Consider the following 19982-nt stretch of genomic DNA (forward strand, 5'->3'; position numbering starts at 1 on the left):
AACAAGTTGTGATTCACGCCCTCCCAGTGTACCTAATAACGGGAAAATTGGTATATTATTTTAAAAATAGCCTACCTACGTACTAGAGTGTACTAGCGGTCCGACCTGGCTTCGCCCGTGGTAAATATTTACGTTTTCCCTACAAAAGAACCATCCTAGTACTTAAAGGAATTTATTAAAAAAAGAATTATCGAAATCGGTCCACCCATTCACACGTGATGCTGTGACAACGCGAAACGGGTTTCATTTTTATAATGAGTTTTTTTTATCTGTCTAAACTGTCATTAATCATTATTATTTTTTAGTTTTGTGAAATGACTGAAACGTAGACAGAGTAACTAAGCTAAGTTAGTTTCTCAGTCTACGGACCATAGAGTAACTACGGACTGAAAGTGAAATGTGAATAGCCAAACTGAAAAATAACGCTACATAGGTATTGGTTTTTAGATTGCGCAATACTTTGTGACGAAGAAATGGAGAAAATATTACGTTTTCGTACGCCGATTTCTGTAATAAGAAGATGCATGTGCACACCAGCCCAAGAAGGTAAAACCAGCCAGGCCAATGTGGAATCACTGTCATCGAGATACAGACCAAGTGAATTCCAAAAGTTTTTACTTGTGTGGACCAAAAAGTACAAAAGCAAGGATGAAATTCCGAAATTTGTAACGTAAGGAAATTCTAAACTGTGACAGTTTCTTAGGTCATTATATTAAAAAAGCGTTAAAAAAAATAATTTATATTTATTTTCAATTTTAGCTCGGAGTTGATAGACAGATCGCGCAGTGAGGCGAGAATAAAAATATCTAATATTCTTATGTTTCTGACTGCACTTGCCAGTGGTTTTGCTATCTGGTCAGGCAAAAATGCTGCCAAAAGAGGAGAATCAGTTCATCAAATGAACTTAGATTGGCACAAACAATACCAGGAAGAGTTCAAAAAGAAGGAACAATAATCTTCAAAGTAATATTTTTCTTCACAATTTGCTTGTAGGTGATTATAAAATGTTAGTGCTTGTTATATTTATAACTAAAATAAAAAATTATTTTCAGTTACATAACTAATTGACTTGTTATCGGAACTTTTTGAACATTCATTTCATGGTGCATGTTTTAGAGAATTTAAAAAATATTATAATATTATATCTCTTTAGATAATCATAAAACTTTGAGGTTACACCATTTCTAATATATGTTTCCTTGTTTATTCAGTAAGACCAAGAGTAAGACCATTTTGTAAGTTTTTCGATTTTTTTTAAGAACATATTATACAAAGTAGACATATTATAACATCGTCCATACCCTGTTCTATAATAAGTGGTGTAACTTTCTTTCATATTTAAGTTGTTATTAAAATATTGTGGTGTAAAGTTTAAACATTAAAAATGAGTCATAAAAGTAAACACTTTCCATATGTATAATAACAACAAAAAATATATAATTTATTTTAATAGAATCTATATTCATAAATGAGATTGATATTATTTACTATCTTTGAGTAAAATATCAAATATATTTTTTTTATTGAGTACATATTTAATACAGCTGGTGTTTACTATTATTGACTAGTTTTTTTTCTATGATATAATGTGCAGTGAATGATAAAATATTGATAGAAAGGTGTATTTTTCGAGTTATTTATTATTTATGCTTCTCTTTAATGTTAATAAGGAGACTACATGCTAATTTTTTTAACTAGATTCCTAAGGGATAGTATGTATTAGTAAAATAAAACAAAATGTCAATGGAAATGTTTTAATATATATTTTTGTTCTATCTATAAAGCTATAATTATTATTTACATAACCAAATCCTCATTGTAAATGCATACTTCAGTCTTTATTACATTCCAGGTTTGTAATAGGTTCTACATTTTTCGGTGAATAACTTAGATGTCTTTTCCTTTATTACTTCTTCTACACTTAGCTCAGTTTGCAGCAGGCGTAACTAAAAAAGTATAAACAATGTCATAAAATTGATAAAGTATTATTTTCTAAAATATATTAAAGGGATTATACTATATTATAAGATCACTACTGCTAAATGGTAGCAAAATTATATAATAATAACAAACAGCAGTGAGGACCCTAAGGTCCAAGGTAATTTAAATTGATAAGCTGGGGGTGCAAGATCTGGCGAGTTAGCAAGAAAAAAATTGATTTTGCTATTAATTATCTGTGCATATTGATAACATTACCACTACTGAAAATGGTGGAAGAAAAAATTGTTTCAAGATGCCAATGACGGAATCAAAAAATTGAAGATTATGGACTTATGTATTAATGGCTTTATGACTATTTATGATTTCAGAATGTTTCATGATTTTTGTATTTGGTGATTTCAAATGATATGTTTTACTTGAAATTGAACCTATGTACCTTTAACAATTGTATGAAAAAAAGACACATCAGAAAGTGAAAATGCCCATAAATGACAACAATTAAGAGAGAGCGTTCAATTTACTCTATTATATCTACTTGATCTATTGAAGCTTGCGCTATCCTTTAGCTATGCAAGGCAAAGGTCAACAGGGGTCAGGCAGAGCGCCCAGCAACGTGTCCTCTCTCTGGAAAGGCTCACTACCGACTGATTTGAATCGGGTCGCACCTAGAGTTTTATAGAACTTTCAAAAAAATAGTAGAAAAATAATAGAGATACCTTAGTTGATTTTTTAAATTTTATCTTATAATGAACACTATATGGACTATAATTTCTAAAAAAATTCACATTGTTTGGATTTTAATAACTAAGCCCCCGGAATCACACACACAATAGAAAATCTATTGTGTCGTGGACCGATCGGGCCGCTGGGGGCTCAATGGGTTAATTTCATAAGTTAAGAGTCCAAAATAAAAACATCTTTTAACTAACGACCTTAATAAGGATTTTTGCTGTTAGTTAAAAATTATTATTTGTAAGATCTGCCAGTAATTTCAGATATTTTTTGCTTCGAAATTAACACTACAAGTGAAATCAAGTAAACATCTGCTCAGTTATCAAGATGGTATTCACAATTACTGTAATAACAAAAAAAAAAAAAACTAACTAACAACATAGACATAACATTTCCTCAAATTATTAGTAATTCATATGTTTGTAAGACAAATGGTTGATGGACAATTTGATTTGAACATCACATATTTGAGCCAAACAGCGCACGGACCGCTTACAGCGTGTAACAACCAAAGTGGCTATGATGCTATTTTAGATTATATAAGAGCTCTTGTAGGGTGAAAAGTACATGGTGTTTTATCTGATACAAGTCAAAGTACGAGTGGTTTAACATTTTCCTCTATCCGAGTATAGCACATCTAAGCATTTTTTATTTTTACAAAATGGATACCTTCTTTTATCATAAGATGGATTAAGTGGCAATACTGGGCCAGGGCCTCCATTTAACTGCAGTCTAATAATATTTCACCGGCTTGCTAGTTATTATTGTTAGATAATGTATGCTATATTCATCACATGGTCAAAAAGCTTCCAAGAAAGTTAATTCTTTGAAATAATCGAAATAACTTGTCTCAATCTGAATCAATTAATAGGTACTTAGTACATTTACTTATTTGCTTTGGTAACAACACTTGTAAATTATGCATTTTTACCTTTCTTTGTTCAGACTTTAAATTCTTCAGTAAATCAATATCGTCTGGAGCTTGTTCCTTTGCTGCTTTTAAATTTTTAACTGTATCAGCAGTCACGACAATACAGTTTTTAATGACACTTTCTCGTTCACCATGTCCCTTCTGAATTTGTTCATATAAGTCTTGGCAAGCTGAGGAGGCATCTACTTTGTTTTTAAAGGACTCTGTCGGTATCGATGTATTCAGGGAGTAAACTATTTTATCATCTAAAACACGCATTTTTTTCAGAATATCCTGCAAATAAATGTATATTTCATCATATTTTATTTACAGTTACTAAAAACTAGCATGCAAGTACGAATACATCTTATTGCATATTTTCTGAAAAAAGTACATACACTGAACAACAAGTAATAAATATATCAAACCTGAAATTCTAAGAAGTCTGGACAAATCATATTTTCATCTAAGTAAATATTTGGTTTTTTAAATAACTTTATAATATTTTGTTCTTAAAAATTATTATTCTGAGGTTATGTATCCGAAAATAAGCCAACGGATATCGATAGAGGGCATTGTTAATGTCAGTGGCATTGACGCTGACTGACGTTAGAATCAATGAATAAGGAATCACATGGAAGTGACATACCTACAAAAAAAGTGTGGCCGGCGCCATATTGCTTGTAACAAAACATGGCGGTGTTTAGTGCCGAGAATATATCGATAAACATTATTATGTTTATCGATATAAAAATAATATTAATATATTTTTTTTGAAGTTATACTTCTTTTGGCGCGTAACTTCTAACGCGTGTACATAAACACACACTCTTTTTTATTTATTTTAACTTTATTGTACAAAACATAGAAGTAAAATTACAAATGGAAAAAATGACAATGCCAATTAATAAAATTAAGTATGACGATGGCTGCTCGTGACGGTAACACCTATACAGGGTTACTTGTAAAACACCAGCAACCTCGCCGGACAAGATAGCTAACCCTGTATAATTTGATAAATCCAGTTCAATTTTGACTTCGATATAAGGATTACGGTAGACTTACAATTTGGTAATTTCAGTTTTGAGGAATGTAATATAATGAAACAACATAATATATACTAATATAGGTATATAATAGTATTTTATTACGATGAACAACACAATATACAGTAATTGTATTTATTTATTTATAAATAATAGACAAAAAAAACAATAATATATAATAATAGAGAAAATTATAGAGCTAAACTATTTTGTGTAGCCTGGAATGCACTCAGATACACTCTGTTCATTTTTGAGTTCGGGATTTGAGGCTCAACTGGTACCTGGAAATGAAATGTCACAGTTTACATTAACTAGCATTGTTCACTTTACATTTAAACTAAAATGCAATACATTTTAATTAAAAGGGCAATGCTGATGGTTTGAAATTAATATCAACATTAGGGCTTACAATAGCGGAACTTGAATTTATATTGTTGGTTTTATGGCATTGAAATGCTTTATAAATATAAATTTATAAAGAATAGAAAAATAACTTAAAACACCCCATGTATTTAAAGTAAATTGCACTTTCCCTCAGTCAATAACATTTCAACAACCAAATATCACCCAAGTTTGTACTCAAAAAATCATATAAAACCATCTCAGTTTGTTCACAGGCCTCCTTCAAAATAGGAGAAACGTTAGATTATAAATGACAGCCCTAAATCTAAATAAAAAGACCAAAAGTAAATTGGAAGACATCACGTGTCTACAGATAAAAACCTCACCCTGTGTGAATGCAACGGCAGACATACTGGTATAGCATCATCGTGCAGACTAATCACATCCATTGTTCTATTGAAAGCACTTTCGGGGAAATGTAGGGAACATACTATGATATTATATCCTTTACATTTGGCTTGATATTTTCAGTTTCAATTGCTTCTTACCATTCTCCTTTTCTATTTTCACTTCTTGGTAACCTTCAAAAAATGAATTTTTAGGTTATTATAATTTTAGTCCTGACCTGACTTATTTGTAAATACATTTTTAAAGTACCTACTATAAAAGCGATTAATCTTACTTAAGTTAAAATTCATATTAGGTAAATTTAAGTGTTTTATTTTTCCTTCTGCTGCTCTTGGCAAAATTAATTTGTTATTTTGGAAGTGTATTCACCAAAGCAACTATTCTTAAGATTAAGTCTTCATCGAACATTTTGCTGATGTCGATATTATAAGTCATCACTAGCACCCAAATTCATTATTTTACTAGAACGAAAATATACAAAATAAAGCTATATTTGGTAACAATTTTACACTGAACATAGTCTGTGAATACTCCTCAATTCAATATACATGAAAATAAGTAAATCAGCAAAGAAATAACTAATATTTCAGTCAAAACGTATACATACCGGTGCAAAGACAAACTTTTCTAGTTTTCATTCTTTCCGGAGCCACATCCCACAATACTGCGCTTTGGTATTATGCCACTATTTGTCCTTGACCACTCTATATGTTTTAGACACAAAATATGTTTGTCACAATCACAAAAATATTCAATATTTTTCAATGTTTACTACGGAGCAATGACAGAGCATGTACATCATAATAACGAGAACATAAAATGGCGCCCGGCCACAGTAGGTATTTGAGCTAACTTCAAATGTCAAACGGTATAGAATTAGCACTGACTGACGTATAGTCATATATTTTCACTTAGCAGAATATTCATTAGTTAGAAAGAGACAGTATTCGTTTTATTATTTCGGTATCGAAATGCATGATATTTGTATAATCAGTTGTTTGTATAGAACATTATGCCCTGTCCATAGGATTCCTTAGTCATTGTGAATTTATGACAATGACACAATGTGACAAAATAGCAATGAATAAGGAATCACATGGAAGTGACATACCTACAAAAAAAGTGTGGCCGGCGCCATATTGCTTGTAACAAAACATGGCGGTGTTTAGTGCCGAGAATATATCGATAAACATTATTATGTTTATCGATATAAAAATAATATTAATATATTTTTTTTGAAGTTATACTTCTTTTGGCGCGTAACTTCTAACGCGTGTTAAACACACACTCTTTTTTATTTATTTTAACTTTATTGTACAAAACATAGAAGTAAAATTACAAATGGAAAAAATGACAATGCCAATTAATAAAATTAAGTATGACTTCGATATAAGGATTACGGTAGACTTACAATTTGGTAATTTCAGTTTTGAGGAATGTAATATAATGAAACAACATAATATATACTAATATAGGTATATAATAGTATTTTATTACGATGAACAACACAATATACAGTAATTGTATTTATTTATTTATAAATAATAGACAAAAAAAAAACAATAATATATAATAATAGAGAAAATTATAGAGCTAAACTATTTTGTGCAGCCTGGAATGCACTCGGATGCACTCTGTTCATTTTTGAGTTCGGGATTTGAGGCTCAACTGGTACCTGGAAATGAAATGTCACAGTTTACATTTACTAGCATTGTTCACTTTACATTTAAACTAAAATGCAATACATTTTAATTAAAAGGGCAATGCTGATGGTTTGAAATTAATATCAACATTAGGGCTTACAATAGCGGAACTTGAATTTATATTTTTGGTTTTATGGCATTGAAATGCTTTATAAATATAAATTTATAAAGAATAGAAAAATAACTTAAAACACCCCATGTATTTAAAGTAAATTGCACTTTCCCTCAGTCAATAACATTTCAACAACCAAATATCACCCAAGTTTGTACTCAAAAAATCATATAAAACCATCTCAGTTTGTTCACAGGCCTCCTTCAAAATAGGAGAAACGTTAGATTATAAATGACAGCCCTAAATCTAAACAAAAAGACCAAAAGTAAATTGGAAGACATCACGTGTCTACAGATAAAAACCTCACCCTGTGTGAATGCAACGGCAGACATACTGGTATAGCATCATCGTGCAGACTAATCACATCCATTGTTCTATTGAAAGCACTTTCGGGGAAATGTAGGGAACATACTATGATATTATATCCTTTACATTTGGCTTGATATTTTCAGTTTCAATTGCTTCTTACCATTCTCCTTTTCTATTTTCACTTCTTGGTAACCTTCAAAAAATGAATTTTTAGGTTATTATAATTTTAGTCCTGACCTGACTTATTTGTAAATACATTTTTAAAGTACCTACTATAAAAGCGATTAATCTTACTTAAGTTAAAATTCATATTAGGTAAATTTAAGTGTTTTATTTTTCCTTCTGCTGCTCTTGGCAAAATTAATTTGTTATTTTGGAAGTGTATTTACCAAAGCAACTATTCTTAAGATTAAGTCTTCATCGAACATTTTGCTGATGTCGATATTATAAGTCATCCCTAGCACCCAAATTCATTATTTTACTAGAACGAAAATATACAAAATAAAGCTATATTTGGTAACAATTTTACACTGAACATAGTCTGTGAATACTCCTCAATTCAATATACATGAAAATAAGTATATCAGCAAAGTAATAACTAATATTTCAGTCAAAACGTATACATACCGGTGCAAAGACAAACTTTTCTAGTTTTCATTCTTTCCGGAGCCACATCCCACAATACTGCGCTTTGGTATTATGCCACTATTTGTCCTTGACCACACTATATGTTTTAGACACAAATGTTTGTCACAATCACAAAAATATTCAATATTTTTCAATGTTTACTACGGAGCAATGACAGAGCATGTACATCATAATAACGAGAACATAAAATGGCGCCCGGCCACAGTAGGTATTTCAGCTAACTTCAAATGTCAAAAGGTATAGAATTAGCACTGACTGACGTATAGTCATATATTTTCACTTAGCAGAATATTCATTAGTTAGAAAGAGACAGTATTCGTTTTATTATTTCGGTATCGAAATGCATGATATTTGTATAATCAGTTGTTTGTATAGAACATTATGCCCTGTCCATAGGATTCCTTAGTCATTGGTTAGAATTCGAAGCCATAGACATTAGCGTACGATCCAATAGAAAGCGTTCGCCAAGTTCTAATCCACTTGGCTACATGTCGTTTATCGTATTCGATAAGGCGTCAACGTTTGTAGAAAGAGAAACGCTATAAATTGTATGCCACTTGGCTAGGGGGGCTGGTAATTTTAATATGTTCTATGAATAGGGCCGTAATAGGAGATGATATAACCTAATACAGAGTTACCTGGAAATAACTACCACCGTAATAGGAAAACTACTCCTTTTTTTTTAACCGACTTCAAAAAAAAGGAGGAGACGAAAGGAGGAAACGAGAGCGCGGAACGAGCGACAAAGAAGCACAATCGGACGTTGTCACGTTCAATTATCGTCAGTAAACCGACTTTACAGACAACCAATTTTTTTTTTTTTTTATGTATGTACACCGATTACTCCGAGGTTTCTGAACCGATTTACGTGATTCTTTTTTTGTTCGATGCGGGATGGTGTCGAATTGGTCCCATAAAAATTTTATTCGGATAGGCCCAGTAAGTTTTTATTTTATGAGCATTTTTGTCTGCATTTGTAAATGTTGCAAGTGCAAGTTTAAAGTCGGTTGTTTTTAACGCAGTTATCATTATAATCCTAATGGGGACCCATCAAAAATTCGATAAACAAGAGAATGTAAATGCTTTATCAAACGATAACAGTTTTTTGGCTCATAGAGCAGGCTCCAAGGAGATGTTCGTTTGCATAAATAGCGGACCTAAATCTGACTTCTGATATATATTGTATAGATCCCAGACATCCTATAGACAGATGTTGCCAACCAGTTTTGTGGTCCCCTTCCCCGCACCCCGGTAATTAAATATGGCATACAAAGAAAAAAATAAACATTTCCAAAACATGCCGCGTGGGGTATCAAATGAAAGAGCTTATTGAGTAGATCACGAATATATAGCATACTATAACATTTCTTACACTTTCTCTAAGATTTTTTAGAAAATTTACGAAAATGGTCCATTTTTGAGTTAACTTTAAACCACTATAGATTGAAAACTCATGAATATACAGTGCGACATAAAAGAGATGAAATTAATTAATTTGGAACTAATTTTTCTTTCATTATCTGGCAACCCTGAATTATCAATGCAGCTGTCAAGTTGAAAAAAATTTGTTGTTTATTTGGTGAAGTTGAGATAAAATTGTTATTTTAAACAAGAAATTTACTCAAAAAAGGAGAAATCATGAAAAAGGTTAAACGTAGCGGTGTCCGTGATGCCATATATAAAGTTTTCATTCGGTGTTTCTCATAATTTCAAGCTGAAAAACGAGAAAAATATTTGGAAAACGTTTACAGACGTACAGCAGATTATACCGGTGAGATTCCATTTATTTTTGCTCAGTACTACGTAAAATAGAATATTCCATTAGTGACGAGTGTTTAATGTACGTATCTATGGCGATTATTACGTTTTTGAAATTTAATTTGAGGTTATTTGTATGTAAACAAAAACTAGTTTTTATAGTGCGACAAGCACAATTTGAGTCAAGAAGTTATATCCAATCCAACCACCCTTAAATAGTATAGTGATAACTATTTTCATACAGCTATCTATGCTTATAATCTTTACTTGCTACTTACTAGAGTGGACGCAGGGATCCAAAGTGAGTCTTGGCCTCCGACATAAAAAAAATAGTTTTAAGCTACTAAATAAATATGTTAAATGTACTATTTCATTTTATTCATCTTAATTCGTTTGTTATAGGGGTTTCTGAAAGCACAGTACGCAGGATAGTGGATCAAGGGAGTAAAAATGAAGGAGAATATCTACAAAAAATAAATAAAAATATGTAGTTTTCAAATCACCTTGTTTTTTTTACCTGACGGACCCAGAAGGAGCGTAATGTGTTTAAGCCTTAGGTTTGAGCTGTATGTATGTATGTTTGTTTGTTCGTATGTTTGATTCTATGTGCGCCTCTGCAGTCTAAATGGCTTGACCGATTTCTATAAACTAATTCCAAATACATTTAAGTAAAATTTGACCTAGGTAGGTCATTTAAAATACTAATGTATTTTTGTCTTAAATTTACACGATGATGAATGAAACAACTTTAAATCGCGGTATTTATTACTTTTTATTTTTTGATTTTTATTCTATAGTATCAAGATTGCTTGCGTCGCAGTATCAGTGTTGCTATATGAGCGACGGTGGCGCCCTCATTTTTTGTCATCTCTTTTGTGTCGCACTGTATTTTTTAAATTATTATTTTAAATAATTAACAATAGTCCATTGTTTACGATTCAATAGTTCGTACAGTGAAATAGTTGCATGGGGGAGTGGGGGGGAGCATTCAAAGATGGCGAGTATATTTTCAAGTTTATGCCAGAAATAAAGGCCTAATACAAAAATATCGGTGTCAGGGCTTGGAATAATTATCTCTGCACTGTCGTTGTGTTTGACAGAATGAAAAATATGGCAGAACATTCTTGAATCAGCATAGAGAAATATTTTTTATACTGGAAACATTCACTTGTACGTCTCTACTGATGACCTTCAATGTCACGGGCCGCGTTACGCACAGGACGCTCTCAGTACAATTTGAGTTACGCTACAACCACTGTGCGTAGGACGCTAAACGGGTTAAGAGGCTGATTCAAGAATGTTCTGCCATATTTTTCATTCTGTCAAACACAACGACAGTGCAGAGATAATTATTCCAAGCCCTGACACCGATATTTTTGTATTAGGCCTTTATTTCTGGCCTAAACTTGAAAATATACTCGCCATCTTTGAATGCTCCCCCCCACTCCCCCATGCAACTATTTCACTGTACGAACTATTGAATCGTAAACAATGGACTATTGTTAATTATTTAAAATAATAATTTAAAAAATATATTCATGAGTTTTCAATCTATAGTGGTTTAAAGTTAACTCAAAAATGGACCATTTTCGTAAATTTTCTAAAAAATCTTAGAGAAAGTGTAAGAAATGTTATAGTATGCTATATATTCGTGATCTACTCAATAAGCTCTTTCATTTGATACCCCACGCGGCATGTTTTGGAAATGTTTATTTTTTTCTTTGTATGCCATATTTAATAACCGGGGTGCGGGGAAGGGGACCACAAAACTGGTTGGCAACATCTGTCTATAGGATGTCTGGGATCTATACAATATATATCAGAAGTCAGATTTAGGTCCGCTATTTATGCAAACGAACATCTCCTTGGAGCCTGCTCTATGAGCCAAAAAACTGTTATCGTTTGATAAAGCATTTACATTCTCTTGTTTATCGAATTTTTGATGGGTCCGCATTAGGATTATAATGATAACTGCGTTAAAAACAACCGACTTTAAACTTGCACTTGCAACATTTACAAATGCAGACAAAAATGCTCATAAAATAAAAACTTACTGGGCCTATCCGAATAAAATTTTTATGGGACCAATTCGACACCATCCCGCATCGAACAAAAAAAGAATCACGTAAATCGGTTCAGAAACCTCGGAGTAATCGGTGTACATACATAAAAAAAAAAAAAATTGGTTGTCTGTAAAGTCGGTTTACTGACGATAGTTGAACGTGACAACGTCCGATTGTGCTTCTTTGTCGCTCGTTCCGCGCTCTCGTTTCCTCCTTTCGTCTCCTCCTTTTTTTTGAAGTCGGTTAAAAAAAAGGAGTAGTTTTCCTATTACGGTGGTAGTTATTTCCAGGTAACTCTGTATTAGGTTATATCATCTCCTATTACGGCCCTATTCATAGAACATATTAAAATTACCAGCCCCCCTAGCCAAGTGGCATACGATTTATAGCGTTTCTCTTTCTACAAACGTTGACGCCATATCGAATACGATAAACGACATGTAGCCAAGTGGATTAGAACTTGGCGAACGCTTTCTATTGGATCGTACGCTAATGTCTATGGCTTCGAATTCTAACGTCAGTCAGCGTACGTCAAACTGTCAACTGTCATTCAGTTTGACATTAGTAATGTTGAAAAATATTCAAATTATACTGCCGAATTCCGAAAACGGAAAAAGTAAAAAGTCAAAAAATTTTTGAAGTGAACTAAAAAATACAGGTTGTGCTTTAAATTATAAAAATACAAATCCCACCAAAACATTTTCATGTAAAATGTTGCCAAGACGAGCCCATATGACTCGCACTGTGAAAAAGTTATCAGATCTCATGTAGAGCCAAGCTTCTAACACTACACGCCCTAACTCTACAAGGCCTAACTTCACAAACTCTACACCTTAGTCAAAATATGTGGCTTGGCCATTTCGCTACATTCACATCATCGGCGTAAGGTGAAAAATTAATTAATTCACTGTTCATTACTTTTGTGTTATACAATAGTTCTTGTAGTAACGAACGGCCAAGCCACATATTTTGACTAAGGTGTAGAGTTTGTGAAGTTAGGCCTTGTAGAGTTAGGGCGTGTAGTGTTAGAAGCTTGGCTCTACATGAGATCTGATAACTTTTTCACAGTGCGAGTCATATGGGCTCGTCTTGGCAACATTTTACATGAAAATGTTTTGGTGGGATTTCATTTCTTTTTGTAAGTTGTTTGTAACAAAATTTTATTTGTCGATTAAATTTTTTTTTTTTTTAACAAGGAGTACCTATGCAGATATATATCTAGGGGAACCAAGTTTTAGATTATTAGATTAGACCTCTAGCGTCATCAGAATTTAATTTAAAATTACAGGTCTCATAACAAACTCCCATTCCCTAGTTTAAGGGGTTGGGGGATGAAAGTTACAAGTTTTATAATTTTTTTGTTGTTTGTGTGCTAATACTAGCTTTCATACAAAATTTCAGCTTTCTAGGACATTAGGAAATACCTTAAGAATTTTGATGATCATCAGTGAGTCAGTGACGAAATTAGCGTTTTTTAGATATAAATAAAAACTGAAGTATAAAAGCTAAAGTAATTAAAACTTAATATTTTCAATAAGTCCGCTATTGACAATATATCCCGAAAATTTTGTTGATCTAGCATAATCCAAACCCAAGTTATGAGGGTTCAAAAAAACGTCGAAGCGCTTCGAGAAAAGGTAGGTAGTGCCCGTGCGCTTCGCTTGTTCGCTTTGCTCGTCTTGGCGGGGGCACTACCGTGCCCCCAGATAGAGGTAAGTTAATTTTGCATTTGCAATGAGGCATAAAAAGATATAATGTCCTCAAGGTTTAAATTTAATTTATTTATGTGTACTTATTTTTCTAGTTTAGAAATGGAGAGACTGCGCGCCAGCCAGGAGCAATTTTCTGCTCTTATAGAATTCATGGAAAGGTACTATTAAAAAAATACAGCTTTGATTCCAAACTTGCTTCAATATTTTTATAATAAACAATGAAATCATTAATACCAAGTGCTTCATTTGTGTGTGTTACCCATAGGTATGGTGACCTCTCTCGACCACAGCGGGGACCTCAGGGTCGACTAAAAGCCGACCAAATGTGGGCAAGGCTCACATTATTACTTAATTCAGTTGGTGGTGGGGTTCACAAATCACAAGAGAAGTGGAAGAAAGTAAGTTTGAACTTGCATCTTGTTAACCTAGCTGTATATTTCAAACTCTCAATTGTTTTGCTATTAACTTGCATCTTGTTAACCTAAGTGTACATTGCAAACTCTCAATTGTTTTGCTATTCACTTGCATCTTGTTAACCTAAGTGTATATTGCAAACTCTCAATTGTTTTGCTATTTACTTGCATCTTGTTAACCTAAGAGTATATTGCAAACTCTCAATTGTTTTGCTATTAACTTGCATCTTGTTAACCTAAGTGTATATTGCAAACTCTCAATTGTTTTGCTATTTACTTGCATCTTGTTAACATAGCTGTATATTTTAATTTATTCATTTATTTTGCTATTGCCCTTTTCATGCACCGCTTTAACTCACAACATGTAAACCTAAAGGTCTGGGCAGATTGGAAGACTAAAACAAAAAAAAAGAAAATGTTGATTTCCAACCACACAAATGGTACTGGTGGTGGTCCAAGCAGCAGGCTGTCTCTAACAGTTTTGGAAGACCGAGTCTGTGCCATACTGGGAGAGACTGCTGTTCTTGGTCAAGCTGGCATACAAGAGCATGGCTTTAATGTTAGTACTATTATATTATAGCAACTTTACGTATCACACCAATTCCTCTGTAACTTGCATGGCCAATAATAGTATTTATATTTATTTTGAAAGAGATTACATATAAGCCTCTTTCAACTTGTGTAAAATGAATTGTATTAAATAAATAAAACAAATAAACAGCTTGAAAATCTATACTAATATAATAAAGCTGAAGAGTTTGTTTGTTTGATTGAACACGCTAATCTCGGGAAATACTGGTCCGATTTGAAAATTTCTTTCGATTTTAGATAGCCCACTTATCGAGGAAGGTTATAGGCTATATATCATCTCGCTAAGACCAACAGGAGCAGAGCACTGCAGGTAAAACTACGGAGCACAGCTAGTGTTTGAAAATGTAATTCCATCACAATATAATTAATAGATATTTAATGTTGATGAGAACATTAAATATCTTTTAATTATATTTTATTCTTTATAAATCTATATCAATTATACAAAATACTTAGCTAACAATTCCTAATCGTAACATTTGTAAGTGTTAAGAGTATATGATAAGTTATAAATAACTAATATATTGATAAAAATAAATATTTTTCAGGCGCCACCAGTACCAAGGGAAGAACCCATTCCTGAAGATGTGGAAATTGAAATTCCTGTAGGCTTAGAGAATTTTAATTATAATAGTAAGTTTTATTAAACTCTATTTACTTATTAAATTAGCCTTCTTCTAGGAGCTGTTTTCAATCGTCATAATATAGTTTAATCGATAATAATTGAACATAATTCATTAAATGACTTGAATAAATTAGTCTTTGCTTGTATCCTAGAGAATATTATTCAACAGATGGAATGGATGAACATTTCTAATTTATAATATAAGTGGAAGTCAGAATTATATTTGCCTCCTTAACATTATTTTCATTACTCAACAGCAAGTGTTCCAACATTGCCAGCATCACCGCTACTGCTAGACCCACAGCCCTCACCACCACCACCACCACCACCACCACCACCACCAGTACGTCCCGCCCCCTCTACCGCGTTCTCCTCCGCGTCCCACTGGTCGACGGTCATCGGCGTCACCGCGATCTGCGACTGCCTCGCCGCGACATGGGATGCAGAGAGCTCGCAGGAATCGCGGCTTAACGCCATTTGACCGGGCCGCTACAGAATTTGTGGCGGTTGAACAACGACGCCTTGCACTGGAGGAGACGCGAGAGAAGCTTTTCCATGAGCGAGAAAGGGAAAGGGAAAAGCTTCTCCATGAACGTGAGAGGGAGCGTGAGGAACTTTTCCACCAAAGAGAAATGGAGCGACTGCGGCTGGAGTCGCTAAAGGTTGAGGCAAATCGCGAGCAAACTAGGGTGATGCAGCAAATAGCTGTTATCGGGCAAAGGTTGCTGGAGATATTGCCTCAAGGGCCCGCATCTTAATTTTTTTTTTCATAGGGTTTTAAGTGTATTATTTAGTGCCTTTCTTTTTATTTTTTTTAAGTGCTTGTTTTAGATTTTAATATTTTAATTTAATAGTTTAAGTACAGTATTTTCTGTCCTCAGTCTTTAGTTGTTTTACTTTTTACACGCTTTTTATTAGCTTCACCTGTATGTTTGAATGTTTGTTTGTAACCGACTTCTTTGGGCGCGATTTTGACCCACTTTAAACGGCCAGATTTCGTTCAAACTTTGTAGATTTATTGAGGACCGATGACAATACACTAATTTGATAAAATTATTCCATTTTTCAATTTGCAAAAAGCGTGTTTTTTAGTTTTTTTAAACTATTATTATATATATATATATATCTTTAAATTTAATAGGATTTATATGTAGTTAATTTATTTTAAGTGTTTGTTTTAGATTTTAATATTTTAATTTAATAGTTTAAGTACAGTATTTTCTGTCCTCTGTCTTTAGTTGTTTTACTTTTTAATCTTTAAATTTTATAGGATTTATATGTACTTAATTTGTTTTAAGTGTTTGTTTTAGTTTTAAGAATATTAAATAAAACATATATATACATAATAATAGTATATTTTATTACTTAATTAGTTAAGTAGTTTATACCACCATTAATTCAGTACACACTTTTTTAAATACTAACAAAAAATACAATAATAAAAATTACAAACTTAAAAATATAAAAAACAGGTTGAGGCTGCAACAATGATCAATTTTTTCACCTATGACCTGCACTAAAATATGAGCAGTTATCAGAAACTTTAAAAGGATTAATATATACTGTAACTAATGCAGTTTCATTATTTAAATCTGTGTAGGTAAACAAAATAATGTTTTAGGAGCGAAAAAATATTATACAAAACTACTTGGTCAGGCATACTAAATTAGGCTTAAAAGTAATACACATTAAAACTACACACAACACACTTTAAAAAATACAAAAATACAAAAATAACCTACTAAACTAATCTATTAACTAAATTATTTAGCATTATTCTGCCACTCATCAGCTCATCTTGGTTGCTGGAAATGGGTCCAACCCCCACACTCGGTTCATCACCATCCTCTTGTTGCTCAGCCATATTATTAGGGGGAGGTAATTTAGCATCCAGTGCAATATTGTGCAGAACACAACATGCAATAGTTACCTCACTGGCAACACGAGGATGGTAATGGAGTGTACGATGCTTCAGCAAGCATCTCCAACGAGCCTTCAATACACCAAAACATCGTTCAATACAATTGCGTGCCTGTAAATGGCGTGTAGTGTACACCTCTGCTCGAGAACCTGGTTCGGCATTTAAAATTGGTGTCATCAGCCACGCTCTCTGTGGGTATCCAGAATCACCTTAAACAAATAATGTAGTTAAAGAGCTTTATAAATTATAACTCCAATATTTTTATGATAAATATGTAGAAGTAGGTAGGAATTAAATGATTTACCTAACAGCCACGTCAATTCACCATTTTCGTGAAGTCCACGCATGTATGGTTCCACTTCACTGGATGACCATATGAAGGAATCATGCGTGGCTCCACCATATTTTGCATTGACATTGTTAATCTTTAAATTATCATCACATATCTGAAAAAAAAAATTTAAGTTATAAAAAATATTCTATTTGCAGTTGCTTTGTTATTTTGTTTTAATGAAACATGATTAAAAACAATGCTTACTAACTAATAATACATATGCAAAGAAAAATAGCTTACCATTTGCACATTTAAGGAATGGTATCCTTTTCTGTTAAAATAATTCTGTTCATCAATGTGGGGTTTTACAATTGATATGTGAGTGCAATCTATGCATCCAATTACCCCTGGCAATTGAAATTACCTTTGAAATCTGTAATTAGGTACATTCACATTTTATAATCAAAGACAATTACCTACATATATTAAACATATAATACAATTGTTAAAAAGACTTTCAAATGAATTTGTCATAATATTTTGTAAACCTTTAAAACATTTAGAATTGAACAGAAACAAACATTTTGTGGTATAATAGAATTGTTTGTGACTACAATAGCAGCAACCTTCTTCAATGCAAAGGATTATGTTATTTATTAAAATTGTACAAAACATTGAAAGTTTTTTTTTTTATGTCAGAGCAAGCAACTTAAGCATAAGAAATAAACACTTGCAACATAAGAAGTGTTGCAGGTGCTTTGCCGGCCTTTTATGGACAAATAAGCTCTTTTCTTGAAGGCCCCAATGTCGTAGTTGTACATTGAAAGTTATAAATAAATTAATAAAAACACTTACTCTTGTCGAATTCTTGTTCTTTCTTGGTGTGTTTGAGGGAAAACTATCCATTTTTTCACTATCCGAGGACTGTTGAGTGCCTCCACAACTTGCCTAATGCATCTACTTGTAGTGCGTTGTGGCAAATGTTGTGTGACACCCACAATTCTCTGATAGGATCCCGTTGCGAAGAAACTCAGAGCGCAAAGAACCTACGAATATAAGTAGAATTAGGATACGTAATATAGGTACCTAATAGATATGCACAACACATGCCTTTCATTGGGCATTTAAAATATCGGACATCACTAATAATTATAAACAATCGCAGTGAAGAAACTGTGGATTACCTTTACTTCCAAAGGAATTTCTTTAGTCCCCCGTATGTTTGTTTCGTTACGTAGGCTGCAGCAAAGCTCGCTAAAAGTTTTTTTACTTAACCTAAAACGCTCCTGAAACAATTGTTCCGGCATTTCATTGATTGTCTCTAAACTCCGTCTGGACGCATTTCTTTTTTGGCGCCTGAGCCAAAGTTCTTCATCGTGCGCAGCTTTTAAAAGTCTCAAAGCGTGCATTTTATGAAAACTAAAATTTTATAATCACTAAACACAACACGAAACTTCGACAGCTGATTATAAAATCGCCATTTTGTTTCGATTTCTACAAGATGTTATAGCGTACGCTAGTTATCGAACGCCCATTGGCGTAGTCTCCTGTCACAAGTGCCACTTGGCTAAGCATATTTTGTATGGCGCCTGTCGTACAATGAATAAGGAATCACAGCTAAGAGCAATTCACAGCGTACGTCAAACTGTCAACTGTCATTCAGTTTGACATTAGTAATGTTGAAAAATATTCAAATTAAACTGCCGAATTGGATTCCAGTCATTGGTCAGTGGTCAACACATTGGTCAACACCAAGAAGCTTATATCTAATACACTGGAGATTTCGGTATGAACATTGACGTGTAACAAGAAAATATTGCCCAGTTCATGTTTTTTATCACTTTCACACCTAACTTGGTATTGCCACTGTTAATACGAAGTTTTCCCAAGGCTACTATGTATGCTGTAATATTCTGTGCAAAAGGTTAGTTTTTGTACATGAGTTTGTTGATAAATTGCCAACAACGTCATTCAGAAGCATTGTTGGATGAGACAATTATTATTTATGCTAAATAAACTAAGTATCTGAACCAATTATTAAAAAGCGATACTCCCTGATTATGGGTAGTCACCATAATAAAATTGTAGCAACTCTCACTTTGTCAATATGGCATGTGTGTCAAAAAAATTGCGTCGCTTCGAATATTTAAGTTAATATTGTTGCTTATTTAATGAATATTTTCCGAATATAAAGAATGCATTGTATTGTGCAAAATTGCAGAAGTGTTTGGACACCAAATTCTGGCATAGAATTTCACAGGCAAGTGTATATTTACGTTATTTACAATATTCCTCAATACTCCTGCATTTACCTGTTTAGAATCATTTCAATGGCAAAAATTGTCTAATTTAGCATCATTTTAGTAAGCAGTCATGTTAAATTTGTTATTTCCCTAATACTTTATCATTTTTCAACAAGTTTTCAATAAACAGATTTAACAAGTAAGGTAACCATGATGACGAGTTTTTATGGA

At 32.8% G+C, this 19982-nt stretch overlaps 4 protein-coding genes and 2 long non-coding RNA genes across 8 annotated transcripts; 2 read left to right on the forward strand and 4 right to left on the reverse strand.

Moving 5' to 3' along the window:
* Positions 1-1783, forward strand: LOC123693297 (UPF0389 protein CG9231). Of its 2 annotated transcripts, XM_045638317.1 has the most exons (3): positions 1-120; positions 448-670; positions 760-1783. In XM_045638317.1, the coding sequence occupies exons 2-3, from the start codon at positions 474-476 to the stop codon at positions 953-955; spliced, it is 393 nt and encodes a 130-aa protein (XP_045494273.1). In that variant the 5' UTR covers positions 1-120; positions 448-473; the 3' UTR covers positions 956-1783. The 2 variants fall into 2 exon arrangements, with proteins under 2 accessions (XP_045494273.1, XP_045494272.1); XM_045638316.1 differs by lacking the exon at positions 1-120 and having other exon boundaries at positions 359-670.
* Positions 1741-4160, reverse strand: LOC123693296 (protein MIX23). Its single transcript, XM_045638315.1, has 3 exons — positions 4012-4160; positions 3605-3877; positions 1741-1946 (listed from the first exon to the last, which is right to left on the reverse strand). Exons 1-3 carry the CDS (start codon positions 4039-4041, stop codon positions 1842-1844), a joined length of 408 nt encoding a protein of 135 aa, XP_045494271.1. The 5' UTR covers positions 4042-4160; the 3' UTR covers positions 1741-1841.
* Positions 4161-4750: 590 nt separating this feature from the next.
* On the reverse strand, positions 4751-6025 carry LOC123693275. The gene is made up of 3 exons (XR_006751669.1): positions 5987-6025; positions 5358-5552; positions 4751-4910 (listed from the first exon to the last, which is right to left on the reverse strand). It is a non-coding gene; the product is annotated as an uncharacterized LOC123693275 (long non-coding RNA).
* A 947-nt stretch (positions 6026-6972) lies between these two features.
* Positions 6973-8169, reverse strand: LOC123693331. Its single transcript, XR_006751674.1, has 3 exons — positions 8131-8169; positions 7502-7696; positions 6973-7054 (listed from the first exon to the last, which is right to left on the reverse strand). It is a non-coding gene; the product is annotated as an uncharacterized LOC123693331 (long non-coding RNA).
* A 5407-nt stretch (positions 8170-13576) lies between these two features.
* Positions 13577-16166, forward strand: LOC123693244 (protein enabled homolog). Its single transcript, XM_045638244.1, has 6 exons — positions 13577-13609; positions 13777-13842; positions 13950-14082; positions 14474-14656; positions 15237-15321; positions 15571-16166. Exons 2-6 carry the CDS (start codon positions 13784-13786, stop codon positions 15792-15794), a joined length of 684 nt encoding a protein of 227 aa, XP_045494200.1. The 5' UTR covers positions 13577-13609; positions 13777-13783; the 3' UTR covers positions 15795-16166.
* Positions 16167-16652: 486 nt separating this feature from the next.
* LOC123693245 (putative nuclease HARBI1) lies at positions 16653-19055 on the reverse strand. Of its 2 annotated transcripts, XM_045638245.1 has the most exons (5): positions 18693-19055; positions 18364-18554; positions 17809-17941; positions 17539-17680; positions 16653-17443 (listed from the first exon to the last, which is right to left on the reverse strand). In XM_045638245.1, the coding sequence occupies exons 3-5, from the start codon at positions 17809-17811 to the stop codon at positions 17055-17057; spliced, it is 534 nt and encodes a 177-aa protein (XP_045494201.1). In that variant the 5' UTR covers positions 17812-17941; positions 18364-18554; positions 18693-19055; the 3' UTR covers positions 16653-17054. The 2 variants fall into 2 exon arrangements, 1 of the variants encoding a protein (XP_045494201.1); XR_006751665.1 differs by lacking the exon at positions 17539-17680.
* Positions 19056-19982: the final 927 nt, after the last annotated feature.

This window comes from Colias croceus, chromosome 7 (assembly GCF_905220415.1).
Source record: "Colias croceus chromosome 7, ilColCroc2.1".
Lineage (NCBI taxonomy): Eukaryota > Metazoa > Arthropoda > Insecta > Lepidoptera > Pieridae > Colias > Colias croceus.